The sequence below is a fragment of the Cyclopterus lumpus genome, chromosome 12 (genome assembly GCF_009769545.1).
Source record: "Cyclopterus lumpus isolate fCycLum1 chromosome 12, fCycLum1.pri, whole genome shotgun sequence".
NCBI classification, from domain to species: domain Eukaryota; kingdom Metazoa; phylum Chordata; class Actinopteri; order Perciformes; family Cyclopteridae; genus Cyclopterus; species Cyclopterus lumpus.
In genome coordinates, this window is record NC_046977.1 from 11,572,385 (window position 1) to 11,585,460 (window position 13,076).

A 13,076-nucleotide genomic window follows, 5' to 3' on the forward strand; every position below is an offset into this window, starting at 1 on the left:
GCTCATAGGGAACCAAGCAATACGCTGATGGTGTCGTTATTCTATGACCATTATATTCACATCATGAGGATAAGTTAAAGCAAAAATAACAATGTATCTATTGACACTTTAAGCTTTCACAGCTGCTGTTTTTTTTCTGCAGCCTGTGTCATTTGTGTGTTAACATCTACTTACTCGTGATTATCCTCCACTAAGTATGACAACCAGATCTCACCCCACCTACGAAGGTAGTTGCTCAAAAGCTTTTTCGACATCTTGGATGACGCATCGTGTGACCTCGCTTGCGGTCTCTTTGCCCGCTCACACTCTCCTCTGTGCACCCAGTTCTCACTTGCAGCACTAACAGCCGTCGCACTCGCCCGACAACATTTATTATCTCAGCAGGTCGACCTGGGCTTCGCTTGCACATTTACAGTTTCCTTTAACACCCGTGACAGAATGATGAAACTGTAACAATCATTCGTTCAAATGAGAGATGGCTGGGGAACGGCCACGTTTTAGCTATCGGCAACTTTGGCCAACGGATTACGGGAATGTTAGTGTTTATTTTCCGTTTTCTGTAATTAGATGCACACTTAATTTATTAGGAGTTTTGTTCAGTGATGTTCTCAGCTTTGATGGCGTTCGTATTTCAAATATGTCTGAGGCAGAGATTTATAATTGTTTCCCCTTAAAAGCAAGTTGTGAAAGAAGTGCACTTCAGTTACAAATCGAAAAATTACCTCAAATGTGGGTTCTTTTTTTTATTGTGAGATTTCCTTTGGCATTGTTTCAAGACACTACAGCCTTTAAATTGGCCTATAAAGTCACAAGTTAGTTGTCTGTGTGTGTGTTTCAGGCTCCACTGTGTATACCTGCATGCTGAATAAGGGAGGAGGGACGGAGGCTGACCTGACAGTGAGCAGACTGGAGCCTGGTGCTGCCAACCTGCCGCTGGCCCCACAGTCCAACGGTGAGAAAGAGGGAGTGTGTTGTTTTCATATCCGTGAGCCATACTGATCGATTGCTCTCTCTGTTATTCAATTACTCTCTCTATCATTCCATCACGGTCATGTTTTTGTCATTTTAAGTGTTGTATTGTATCTGTCTATCTGTCATTGTGTTGGATCTTATGCTTTTGTTCACGGTTCTTTTTATTGTCCTGTCTCCCAGTATCTGTCAATACTGTGTCTGCTGTATTCACTATTATATTCTCCTACCTATCATTCTATATTCTCTTTATATTCTAGCTATCTCTTTTAAGTGCTGTTATCTGTCGTTCTACTTACATTCAGTCAGTATTTGTCTGTTGTTTCATTGTCAATGTTTCTGACATACTCCCCCGTAATCACTGCTTCCTTCTTTTGTTTCCCTGCCCTCGCTCCAGGTGATGTGTACTACCTGGCCATTGGAGGCGGTGTCGCAGAACACAACTGGAACCACATCAGAACAACTCTTCAGGACCAAGGCTTCCACTGCCAGCTGACAGACCACTCTGAGGACATGGGGATGATCAGCATCCAGGGACCCAAGAGGTGGGGAAAGAAAAGAAGGAGGAAGGGGGGGGGGGCTACGAATGAACGGAGGCATTGTCGTGATTTAAAAATCCAGATGAGAAAAAAGGGCAACAGGAGTGAGTGAGGGCAGAGAGCAGTGGAGAGGAAAAACAGAAGGAGGTAACTCTAAAATGTGTTATGATTCACCTCCTGGAGACAAGAGGTGGGGAAAAGACGAGCAGTGGGATCAATAAGAGGAGAGCGGGTAAAGTGCCTATTCTCAAGACTTGGCCTGAGGCGTAAGAGGTGAAAGAATACAGAGACGGAGGTTGATTGAAAACAGGAGAAAGTAGCCGAAAGGTTCGAGGGTAATTCTGCAGTTTAATGTAGCCGTTGGCTGTTTCACGGTGCTGTGAACCCTGCAAAGTAAATTAAAATCTCTTTTCAACGGAGTGAGTGATGATGATAAAGATTACTCTGAGCAGTTGCGCTCTCCGTCTCACAAACAGTTTACACCTTGGGTTATTATGATCTAACCTGAGTGATAGAGGGACCTGTTAAAGACGTTGTCTATGGATCCTAAATGCCACATGATTCCAATTACACCTATAGTTTTTGGTTTGGTCATTTTCTCTTTGGATGGCAAAGTCTGCCAGTCTACACACATCATATACTGTATCCATGGTCTCCAGGGGATGAATTGTAACAACTTTGGGGGTTGCTTAATTACCCATTCAACTGTCCAATACTTTGGTTTATGACCTGTACAACTAGTGACATTCCAATTGGGTTCAGCTGTGCTTGGGTATTTTGTTTGAAAATGTCTGTAATAACCGTTGAATAACAGTAGGATTAACACAACATTATTAGAGGACAACTAAGACCTCACAGTCGAGACTGGTGATCATATTTGAGGCCCCTCAACTCTAAACTCTGCTCTTCTAAGTCTGAATACTCAACATGATATTAGTAATTAAAGGTAATCCTATAGAGTCATATCTCTTCACCTGCAGTGTCTGCCGCGATGACTCCCCAGCGTCAACACGGCAGGGATGACCTTCAAAGACTCGTTGTCAAAAACGTTTATTTGGTATACAGAATTCAAATGAGGTCTTCTGAAATCATACCGTTTGCAGATTGTAGCACCCTGCTGTTGGGATAGTGCTGTTCTCCCTTTGGTTTCTGTTTTTTGGAGCCTTGGTAATTTCTGAACATCTCACACTGTTCCAGTTTTACCTCTCGTCCATCAGAACCTTCATCCATTGATTTCTTCATCCTAGGATGAGAACGTGTGTACAGTACAGGGGAATGGTGCTGCACATTCGGACATGGGATGTAGTCCAAGCTTGTCACTTTTCTTCTCACTTCCTACAGTTTTCGTTTGTTCTTCACTCTGAGAGCAATGCGGGCCACCTTTTACCTCTTCCCGATCTCGTTCTCTGAACTCCTCATCTGTCTTTTCTTTCCCTTGTACCTCCCCAGCTCGCCACCCTGCATCTTTATTCTTCCATCTTACCCGCAGCAGGGTCAGGCCACTCTGTTCTCTGTGTGGGCTGTGTCGATTTCTTCTCCGTGAGACTTTTTTCCTCATCTTCTGTTCTTTATTTTCTCTCAGTCCTTGGTCTCTGTAGATCTTATCCAGCTCTCTCTTGAAGTCTGATTCTGTTCTTCTCGCTCTTATTGCTTACGTCAAACCAGAAATCAGTGCGTCACTAGCAGCAGTATATATATATATAATATATATATATATATATATATATATATATATATATATATATATATATATATATATTGGAGCATTGGTAATTTCTGAACATATATATATTGTGTGTGTGTATGTGTTTCATTATTAATACACACATAAGGGCGACTGTGGGTCAGTGGTCAGTGGGTCCGTCTTTCAATCAGGGGGTTGGTGGTTCGCTAGTCGATGTGTCCTTAAGGAAGACACTTAACCCTGCATTGTTCCCTGTAGCTGTGTCTACAGTGTATGAATGTAACATGATTGTAAGTCGCTTTGGATAATAGCGTCAGCTAAATGACATGTAATGTAACATGCATGAAAGGATGTTGATTATGGAGCTCATTGAGTTTTTCTGAGCATCCAAAGCGCATTCAGCTTGTGAGTGTTTGTATTTGCATCAGTGGACGTTTCCTTGTGTGCGTGTCAATAATGTAAACAAGATTAGCATCTCTATTGCCTCCCTCTGCACTGTGCCGTAATGATCCTCAGATCCTTCTTTATTGTTTTTGCCACATATGAGGGATTGCGGAAAATCGACTCCAATGTTTGGGGGTTTGTTCCCTTATGAAGCAAATTTATCTATTTAGAGTTTGAGGAGATGGCAAATTACAGCGTTTATGGAAATGCATTTGCCTCCCAAAGATTCTCCATAGAGGAGGGAGTCTCTAGCTTTGGCTGCGCTCTCCAAAGGGTGAAACTGTCTGCTTGATCATTTGCTTTGTAATTATAAACCTTATTTATAATATATGAAATTATGTGATATCCTGTAAGAAAGCGCTGTGTATGTTTGCATCCTCTGAGCCACAGCTGAGAGGCACAGTTAAGTGGCAAGACAGAGAGAAACAAATTGGTGGTTGCAAGACTCCCTTCCCCACCCCAACACACACCCACACACACACACACAGAGCTATTCAGTGATTATATATAGCTAATTGGCCTTGCTCTTAAGAGTTCAGTGAACAAAGCAATGCTTCAAGGAGTACAGAAACTTGAGGACAGCCTGAAGAAAACATTAGCTTATGCATCATTCCAGCAGATGCAAGGAAGAAATGTTTTCTTCTCATACACATCTTTCTACATCCAACTATGACCACAATGATAGCTTTTTATAAAAAAATAAAAAAGGGACACCCACACTGATGCACAAACATGTACAGCTCACACAAATGTAACCTAAACCCCTTCCCCAAATATCTTCAACCCTGGCTTCCTATCACACTGTTGCAAAAAGATCTCCCAGAAAAGGCCTCTACCTGCCCACTCACAAACACACAAGAAGCAAAGGAAGCTAAACGTAGTCCCTTTTTTCTGTTGACTCATTTTTATGTAATATTGATTTTTAGTGTGCGAGTTGGTTTGTGGGAGGAGAGATGGTACTATTCTACATCAAATATAACGAGTACTCCTATAGTTTTGTAGTTTTCCTGAAATATTTAAGATGACGACAAAAGAAAATCTGATCATTTGAGTATTAAAAAGCACACAGAATAAGTATCGTTCACCCAACCGGGTGCACAGGTGCAAACTCAAAATATAATGATCAATTGACCATCACTTCTGTGTTTTCTCTTCATGTGCAGCCGAGAGGTGCTGCAGGAGGTGTTGGACACAGACCTGAGCAACGAAGCTTTCGCCTTCTCTACCCACAAAGTTGTCAACGCAGCAGGGCATCAGGTGAAAACACACGCACACACACACACACACACACACACACATACACACACACACACACACACGCACACACAGTGCCTCCACTCATTTCTACAATAATTGGATGAGCTTAAAAAAAAATACCACATCTGTGCTAGATGAATAAAAGAAATACTCTTAATTTAATAATACTGGAGTGAAACTGTTTTATTTTTTCAAAGGTTCAGTCAATAGAGATGTGTGTGTGTGTGTGTCTGTGTGCATGCGTGTGTGCACGTGCGCGTGTATGAGAGGGGACAGATGGCATGTTTCCGGCGTCCTTGTGACTTACTAGATATCACAAATGTCCACACCTTTTTGTTTTTCTCAACCTTCTATCTCTTTCTACTTCCACCCCTGAGGTCTAAACTCAAAAAGTTATTCCGCTGTTGTTTACAAGCACAGAGGAAATCATATATTTATACTTAGCACTATGTTTCATTAATTTTTCAAACAACAATGCAGTAAGGCGATGGCGCCTCAGCCTCTCAGTTTGACCTCCTCACTGTTCCTGGCCTCGGATCAAAAAGAGCATGTTGTACCGGCTCATGCAGCGACACATATGTCCACACACGCTTGCTCTGTCTTCGTCACTATTGCATGAATTATGCAACGCTCCGGTGATTGCAGTCAGCATCTTCTCACAGTTCTGCAGAGGTGTTTGCGCATGTGTGTGTGTGTTTGCCCATTTGTGTGTGTGTGAGTGTGTGTGTGTGCTTTGCTTGTGCTGCGTTCCAGCTGGTTGCTGGCCTCGTCTGGGTGACATTTTAATGGCTGCACTGCTGCGAAAACAGAGCGCTCTCTCTCTCTCTCTGCCCTCTGCTCCCCTCATAGCTCATTACACTCTCTCTCTTCCCAACTCGCCGGATGAAGGGAGTGCGCTGGCATGCGTGTTAGGTCATGTGAATTCATGTTTATATGCATTTTTGTACTTGTGTCTGTGCTCTGTGGGGCCATGTTTGATGTGTGCCTGGATACATGTGAGTGACAGCGTGCATAAGGCCCGCCTGTGTGTTTGTCGCCTGTGTATCTGGTGTGTGTGCGGTGAATGAGCGTGGGCCTACTGTCCTCCCCAGAGTTCCATGGCGTACATATGGGCCCAGGGTGATCCCTGGCTGGCCAGATGGCCTGGCTTTCACAGCACCCACTGGGGAAACTATTGGAGAGTCTTTTTAAAAAAAATGTTTTAATTTAATTTCACATCTTCTCACTCACTTCCTTTCCTTTTTGATTTTCTTTAGCCTTCCTTCTTCTTTATTTTTTATATATATATATATATATATATATATATATATAATTTTGCATCCAGAGCATTCTGGTATTTTTATTCTCATAATGTTTTTATTGTGACCACAATGGCCTAACAAATACAAAGAAAGTTGACAGAAATCATAAAACTGTTGTCTTTCTGTCTGATTGATGAAATTTAAAAACGTAATAGTCCCACGAAAAATCCCTGTAGCTGTTTTTGTAAACTGCAGAGCATAATTCTGTCTGTCAGCCATATTAATGTGCACACACCGGTTTCTTCACATTAGAGTTTCTATACATTGAGGCTGTAGTCTGCCTTTTATTGAACTTGTGTCAACCCTAGAGATGTAGGAGCAAACACAGAGAGCTAGTTTATTTCAGAATTGGAAAAACAAAATGTCAGGATACTCTGTGCGCTTCTCATCGATTGCCACTATAAGATAGACACATTCCTATTACTGGTAATCGTTCCCCAGCTGCTGAGCAGTTCCAGATGTTCTGGGTTTACTTGCAGTTTGAAAGACACATTTTTGAGATGATATCTATTAAATTGAGTTTTTCTTGGAAACTGTGTCCCATTCAACATTGTTTTGCGAGACTTTCTAAAATCTCTGCAATAGAAGTTTTCGAATCAAAAGGGTTTTCATGCCCAATATTCATAACGGAATTATGAGAATAACACCCAGGTTGGTAAATACCTTCTGATTCATAGTCATTTCACCTCTTCTTACCTTTCAGTCTCTATCTACTTCCCTGCACTCTTTCTCTATTCTGTTTCTTTTTCACCTCTCTGCTTCCTTTTAGTCCTCCTGTCATTTTCACCTCTTAACCCCCATCAATCTCTTTTAGGACTTAAAGCATTATGGACATTCATGTCTCAAAGGAGATTAAAGTTCCGCTGTTTCCATCTTTGTGTGTTTGATCTTATCATTGCATCTTTTCTATTCCAATTCTTTCCTGCCGTTTTTTGCTTTTCGCTCTTCAGCGGCAGCAGTTATTAAAATGCATATCCGGTCCTTAATGATGGTGTGTGTGTGTGTGTGTGTGTGTGTGTGACTGAGTGCAAGCAGAGACATGGCAGCTTGGGCCTCTACATGCCTCTCTCCATCACTCTCACCCTCCGCTCTCTCTCGTCCAGGTGCGAGCTATGCGTCTGTCATTTGTCGGAGAGCTCGGCTGGGAGCTGCACATTCCCAAAGACTCCTGCCTCCCAGTCTACCATGCTGTCATGGCTGCTGGTGCAAAGCATGGCATCATCAACTCGGGTTACAGGGCCATCGACTCACTCAGCATAGAGAAAGGTAAGTTATAAAAAGAGGCCATACTGTAGCTAACAGACAGTGAGGTGAGGTGCAGCTCATGTAGAGCTGTCTTTTCGTGCTCAGCTGAAGTCTTTGCTCTTTCTCTTGCCCCGTGTTTCAGGCTACAGACATTGGCACGCTGACCTTCGCCCAGATGACACTCCCTTGGAGTCGGGGCTGGGCTTCACCTGTAAACTGAAGAGCTCGATCCCCTTCCAGGGCCGTGAACGGCTGGAGAAACAGAAGGAGGAGGGGCTGAGGAGGCGCATCGTCTGCTTCACCATTGATGAGTCAGTAAAGCCTGAGATTATATGCTAGTCAGAAATACATTCATGAAAAAGCTGAAAATTGTAATGTGAAATGTAACACAAATTAAGAAGATGGAACCATAACACATAATAATGTAGACAATGGTCTTACTTGGAGAACAAAATCCTTAATATTGATGCATTTACCAAATGTGTAGTGAGAAACTGTAATGCTGATTATGACGTGCAGCCACAGATAAGCTGTGTAAACGGATCAAAAAGCAGTTTAATGGAACATTATTTAACTTCCCAGATGTCTGTTTCTTTTTAGACATTTTACATGCTAGATTGTAAGTTAATACATTATTTGTAAATGCAAGCCTGAACCTTAAAAAGAAAGTCTTTTTTTTTTTTTATAATATTTTTTTCAAAACACATTTTAAATATTTCACTTGGTTCAGATTCTAAAATGCAGATACATTAACTCGTCGTGTGGTTATTATTAATGTTTAATTTTCAGATGGGATAACATCTTCGAGTGAGTTGAGTAAAGTCTACAGCAATCTGCCATCAAGAGAACATTGCTTTCTTCAAGTGAAAGAGATGTTATCGGAGTGGGCACATTCTGTTTAGTCCTGACAGTCATGATAAGTGTGAATGTGGGAAGTTGTGTACGCGTCTGTATATACCAGAGAATCGGGAGGGAGTACGTCTGGTGTGTTGGGAGTTGAAGTCAACAGACGTACATGTTACTGTGCACAAAAACATATTTCATTAAATGTGCTCTGGGTTCAACTTGAATGAGTTGATGTTGTGTGTCTGTGTGTGTGTGTGTGTGTGTGTGTGTGAAAGTCACAGGGCATGTGTGTATTCTTTGAACGAGGTGAAACACTTCCTTCTCTCTTCTTCTACCAGGAAAGTACCGATGTTCGGTCTGGAGGCCATTTTCCGTAACGGCACTCCTGTTGGTCACCTGCGGCGCTCTGACTATGGCTTCTTTGTCGACAAAACTATTGGATATGGATACATCCGCAACCCTGATGGAGGAGTGGTAAAGGCCTTAAACACACAACACTTATACATGTACCCACACACTGCATTCCTTTCATTAGCCTTTTTATTGTTCTGGGTTTAATGCATGTTGTCTCTATTCTGCCTAATTCTTCCTAAATTAAGAACATGTTTTACCAGAATGGTGAGATAATACCACTTGTCTACATCCACCCCCCCCCAGGTATTGAGTAGAAATGTGCATTAAGATCAAGTATTGCACTAGCATTAACAAAATATCTTGAAATATCTCCTTTTTTTTAATGATTTGAGGAATCGATAATAGACTAGTTTCATATTTTCTTATATTTGCTTGGGTACATTATACCTCTCAAATGTCTTAGTTATGATAATGAATACTTACACTTCTTAACTAGAAAAACAAAGTACTGTAGGTGCATCAGTCTTATTATAGCCTCAGGCTGTCGGTCATGTCCCACCACTGACTTTACACAGAATAATATGTTTTATTGGCCAGCATACAGTTTCTTGTTTCTCTCTCGATGATAATGAAGACACACACAGGATAACAGATGGAGCATCAAACAGAAAGGTGGAAGCAGCAAGAGAGACACACAATATTGGTTGAAGTGATGTGCAAAACATTTTTTAATCCAGAAAAATCCTTCTGTGATTTGAGTATTGCGATCCATATCTATGAGCGTGTGTGCTCAACAGACACACACGCACGGTGTGCACATGTGTGTGTGTGTGTGTGCGTTCATATCCATCCCCAAGTGTCGTGACCAGCAATGCAAAACAAAGCGGATTGACCCGTGCCTTTGTCGAGCACTACAGTCTAGAAATGCACTCTCTAAAATGTGGACACATGTGCATGCACACAAACACAGACAGACATAAATTGGGTTTAGATATACTGTGGAACCACTTTAGAAACATAGTGTGATTTAGTATTTTAATATAATACAGTTAGAACGGCTGCAGGGTTGCTTTTAAGAATCTGAGATTAAGAGGATTTTGAGGGAGCACTGAATCCAGCCTGTAAATTATGGATACTTTCATTGTTTGATGTTGTAACTAGCCAGCATGTGTAATATTTGTCCATTCAAACTGAGACACTTCAAACTACTTCCTTTAACGTGGAAGTAGTAAAATCCAAATGGGGATAAGAGGGAGCTCTGGGTTAGTGTGTGTGTGTGTGTGTGTGTGTGTGTGTGTGTGTGTGTGTGTGTGTGTGTGTGTGTGTGTGTGTGTGTGTGTGTGTGTGTGTGTGTGTGTGTGTGTGTGTGTGTGTGTGTGTGTGTGTGTGTGTGTGTGTGTGTGCGTGTGTGTGTGTGAATAAAAGAGGGACAGATCAGTGGCAGAGCTGCAGGGAGGGAAGAGGGAGTCAGTCGGTGAAAATGAGCTCTGTGGGTTACGAGGGAGCTGACATTGACTCATGAGTGAATGGATTGCTCTCAGCGTTTTATAACTCCTGCGCCATTCTCTTCTGTCAGCTCCAAACACTGTGAAATCGTCCGTTCTGGAGTGCTCTGCCAGCTGGGAACACTTATTTTCACAAAGAGTGTGGATTAATTGGTCATCTCATTTTCACTCTCTGTTTTAATCTCCATCGTTTCCTCATCCCCCCACAATCTACATTCCCTCCCTTCCCCTCTTCATCCTCTGATCTATCTCTTCTTTTCCCTGTCAGGTGAGTGCCGATTTCATAAAGAGCGGCGAGTTTACGCTGGAGAGGATGGGAGTGATGTACAAGGCCAAGGCCCACCTCAAATCTCCATTTGACCCTGAGAATAAACGCATCAAGGGCATCTATGCTTGAGAAGGACCACACACACGTGAAAACAGAAGAAAACCCACTGGTCGGAGAATGAAGCTGAGAGAGGTTTCGCAACTGTGATATATATTTTTTACTTGCAGATGCAGCGTTTTTTACACTTAACATGCTGGACTCTGTCACTGCTATGCATCTTAAATGTGATAATTATCTGTATTTAATATAACCGGAGGAGAAGAGATTGAACAGATGGTCTAAAATATGAATCTGGTATGAATGTTTTGTTAAGTACCACGTGTTTAAACTTTCTCTGGGTTTGAGAGTGACACTGTTCGCTTGTGAGTAGCATGACTATGAAGACAAATTCATTCCTATTATCTCCATTAGTAAACTGGAAAAGAAGGATTCGTAGTCCAGCTAACTTAGAAAAAACTTGTGCTTTTCCTGGATTGACCACATGAAATATCTTTAGTTTTAAAACAAAAATGAACAATAGTTGCTCCTTTCAAACAGTCAAATTAAGTTCATTCAGAATGTTTACGTTAACTACTTTAGGAAGACAACAGTTACAGATAAATACCTTCAATTCAGCAGGCCTTTTATTAGCCTATAGGCTAGTAGTAGGTCATCGTTAGTTTGTCCTCATAGTACACTATATTGTATTATGATGCAGTGCTTTAATTTTAAATGTATCTTATGATGCCATAGATAATCATGTTAGGGAATACAGGTATATATTGAGTTGTTTACGGTGACTGATGTTTGTCCTGATAATAAAGATGAATAGAAACAGGGTTTCACTCACTTGTTTGGTTCTTATGCAGACAGTGTGTATCAGAGTTGGAGAGAGAGGGAGGAAAGAAAGCACCCTGAGGCTCAGAGTACCAGCCTGAGACAAAACACTGCTGGAGAAAAATGACGGGGAGAGACGAGAGTTATCGGAAAGCAGCCGTTACAGATGGAGCCCCCGTTATTTCTGATCCGTGCCCCATGTTGCTGGGCTCTGCGGCGATAAGCTGATGCCGTTTGAAAACTCAATTCTCTCAGTGTAGTTTTTTAACAGATGCGTTTTTGTTTGATAAGACGTGTCTACAAATTCAGGCATTATAGGAGCTCTAATTTTGTGTTTTATTGCTGTTAAATCAGTTTCCCCAACTGAGTCTCGCTCCCAACTCGTCAAATACTGACGCTTGGTCAGGCCGGGTGGGTCAAGCAAACATCGGACTTTCAGCCAGAGGAAACCAGTAACCATAACCCAAACCAGTGTTCGTATCCTGGGCAAAAGTAAAAGGAGTTTGGAGTTAGGCCGTGTTGGTTTCCTCCCAGAAGGATCATCTATAGGAGGTGTTGAGCAACGCAGTAAACAATGCCTTTGCAGCCTAATGCTTTCAATTGAAAGTATGAACGTAGGAAAGTGGATAAGTGAGTGACTGTATTGTAGTATTTGTTTTAATGAAAGATATATTGACAATATAGGTACTTTGGGACTGGTCTAAATTTGATAATTTACTGACTCACCCTTTATGTGTGTGTGTGTGTGTCTATATATACATACAAAGTAAAGCTGTTTACATGTTTGCTAGCTAGGTCCTGGTTTCTTTGTGTTAAACAGCAAAAAAGAGAAATCAGCAGTTGAGCACCCTGATAGCTAATCCATGTCTTAAATGCAGGTATGATGGTGATGAAATATGTTCTTTTTACACCAACAAAGTTTAGGCCAAACAAAAAACTAAGTTCCTCACACACACACACACACTGTGTGAACAGCAGCCAAAACGGTGTGTGTTGGAGGCGTTTGTATGTATGGCTACTTGCTGTGTTGCTCCACATTCAGCACATGTTTGCTAATGTGGAATGATTAATTGATTCAGCCCAGAAGGCCATTAATCATTGAAATGGTTAATAAGAAGATGTCTCTGGGAAATGTGAAGCAGACTAATAAAACATTATCAATATGTTCAAAGGTATTTTTCAGTTTACAGAATTTCTCTTCCTTCCATGGTGTGATGTGAATATTGCAGAGGTCCTGATTTATGGAAAGCAGGTGAAGTTGATTTTTAAATGTGAAATGTCTTCAGAGAGTTGTTTGACCAGTTCAAATAACAAAAATGACCATTGAAAACGTAACGTTAAACCACACTCAGTTAATCTGTCCAAAGCAATTTTGCATATTAATAAATTCCTTTTTAACTGGCAACATTTTTTGTGACATTTATTATTTAATAATTCAAGAACACACAGGGGCATGTAGAGTAAAAGAAAGGGAAAATTACAATTTTAAACTGTAAAAGTGATGAATGAAGTCATTTCATTTCTTTATTTTCTGCAAAAGTAATAAAATAATATTATTTACTTTTAAATGACGCGGAAGAAGTTAACACGTTTGTCCCAGGAAACAATTCATTAGTCACACTTTTATACATGCCAATCCCAATTATCAAGTCCATGTCCCATGCTTTGAAACAAGACATATAAATCTGATTATCATTTGTGTGTACTGATAATACCATAGACGTTGGTTATAAGCATATCATTACAGCGAGTGTCTGAAAACCCAAAAGAGGACGTTTTCTATCCCCA

General features: G+C 41.2%; 1 protein-coding gene across 1 annotated transcript in view; it reads left to right on the plus strand.

Moving 5' to 3' along the window:
- Positions 1–11,289, plus strand: part of sardh (sarcosine dehydrogenase) — a 34,099-nt gene extending 22,810 nt beyond the window's left edge. Inside the window, exons 16-22 of the mRNA XM_034546802.1 lie at positions 839–952; positions 1,367–1,514; positions 4,800–4,893; positions 7,298–7,460; positions 7,582–7,750; positions 8,624–8,759; positions 10,413–11,289. Of these exons, the coding sequence (XP_034402693.1) occupies positions 839–952; positions 1,367–1,514; positions 4,800–4,893; positions 7,298–7,460; positions 7,582–7,750; positions 8,624–8,759; positions 10,413–10,541 (953 nt within the window). The 3' untranslated portion in view covers positions 10,542–11,289. The remainder of the gene's footprint in view (positions 1–838; positions 953–1,366; positions 1,515–4,799; positions 4,894–7,297; positions 7,461–7,581; positions 7,751–8,623; positions 8,760–10,412) is intronic.
- The last annotated feature ends 1,787 nt before the right edge of the window (positions 11,290–13,076 follow it).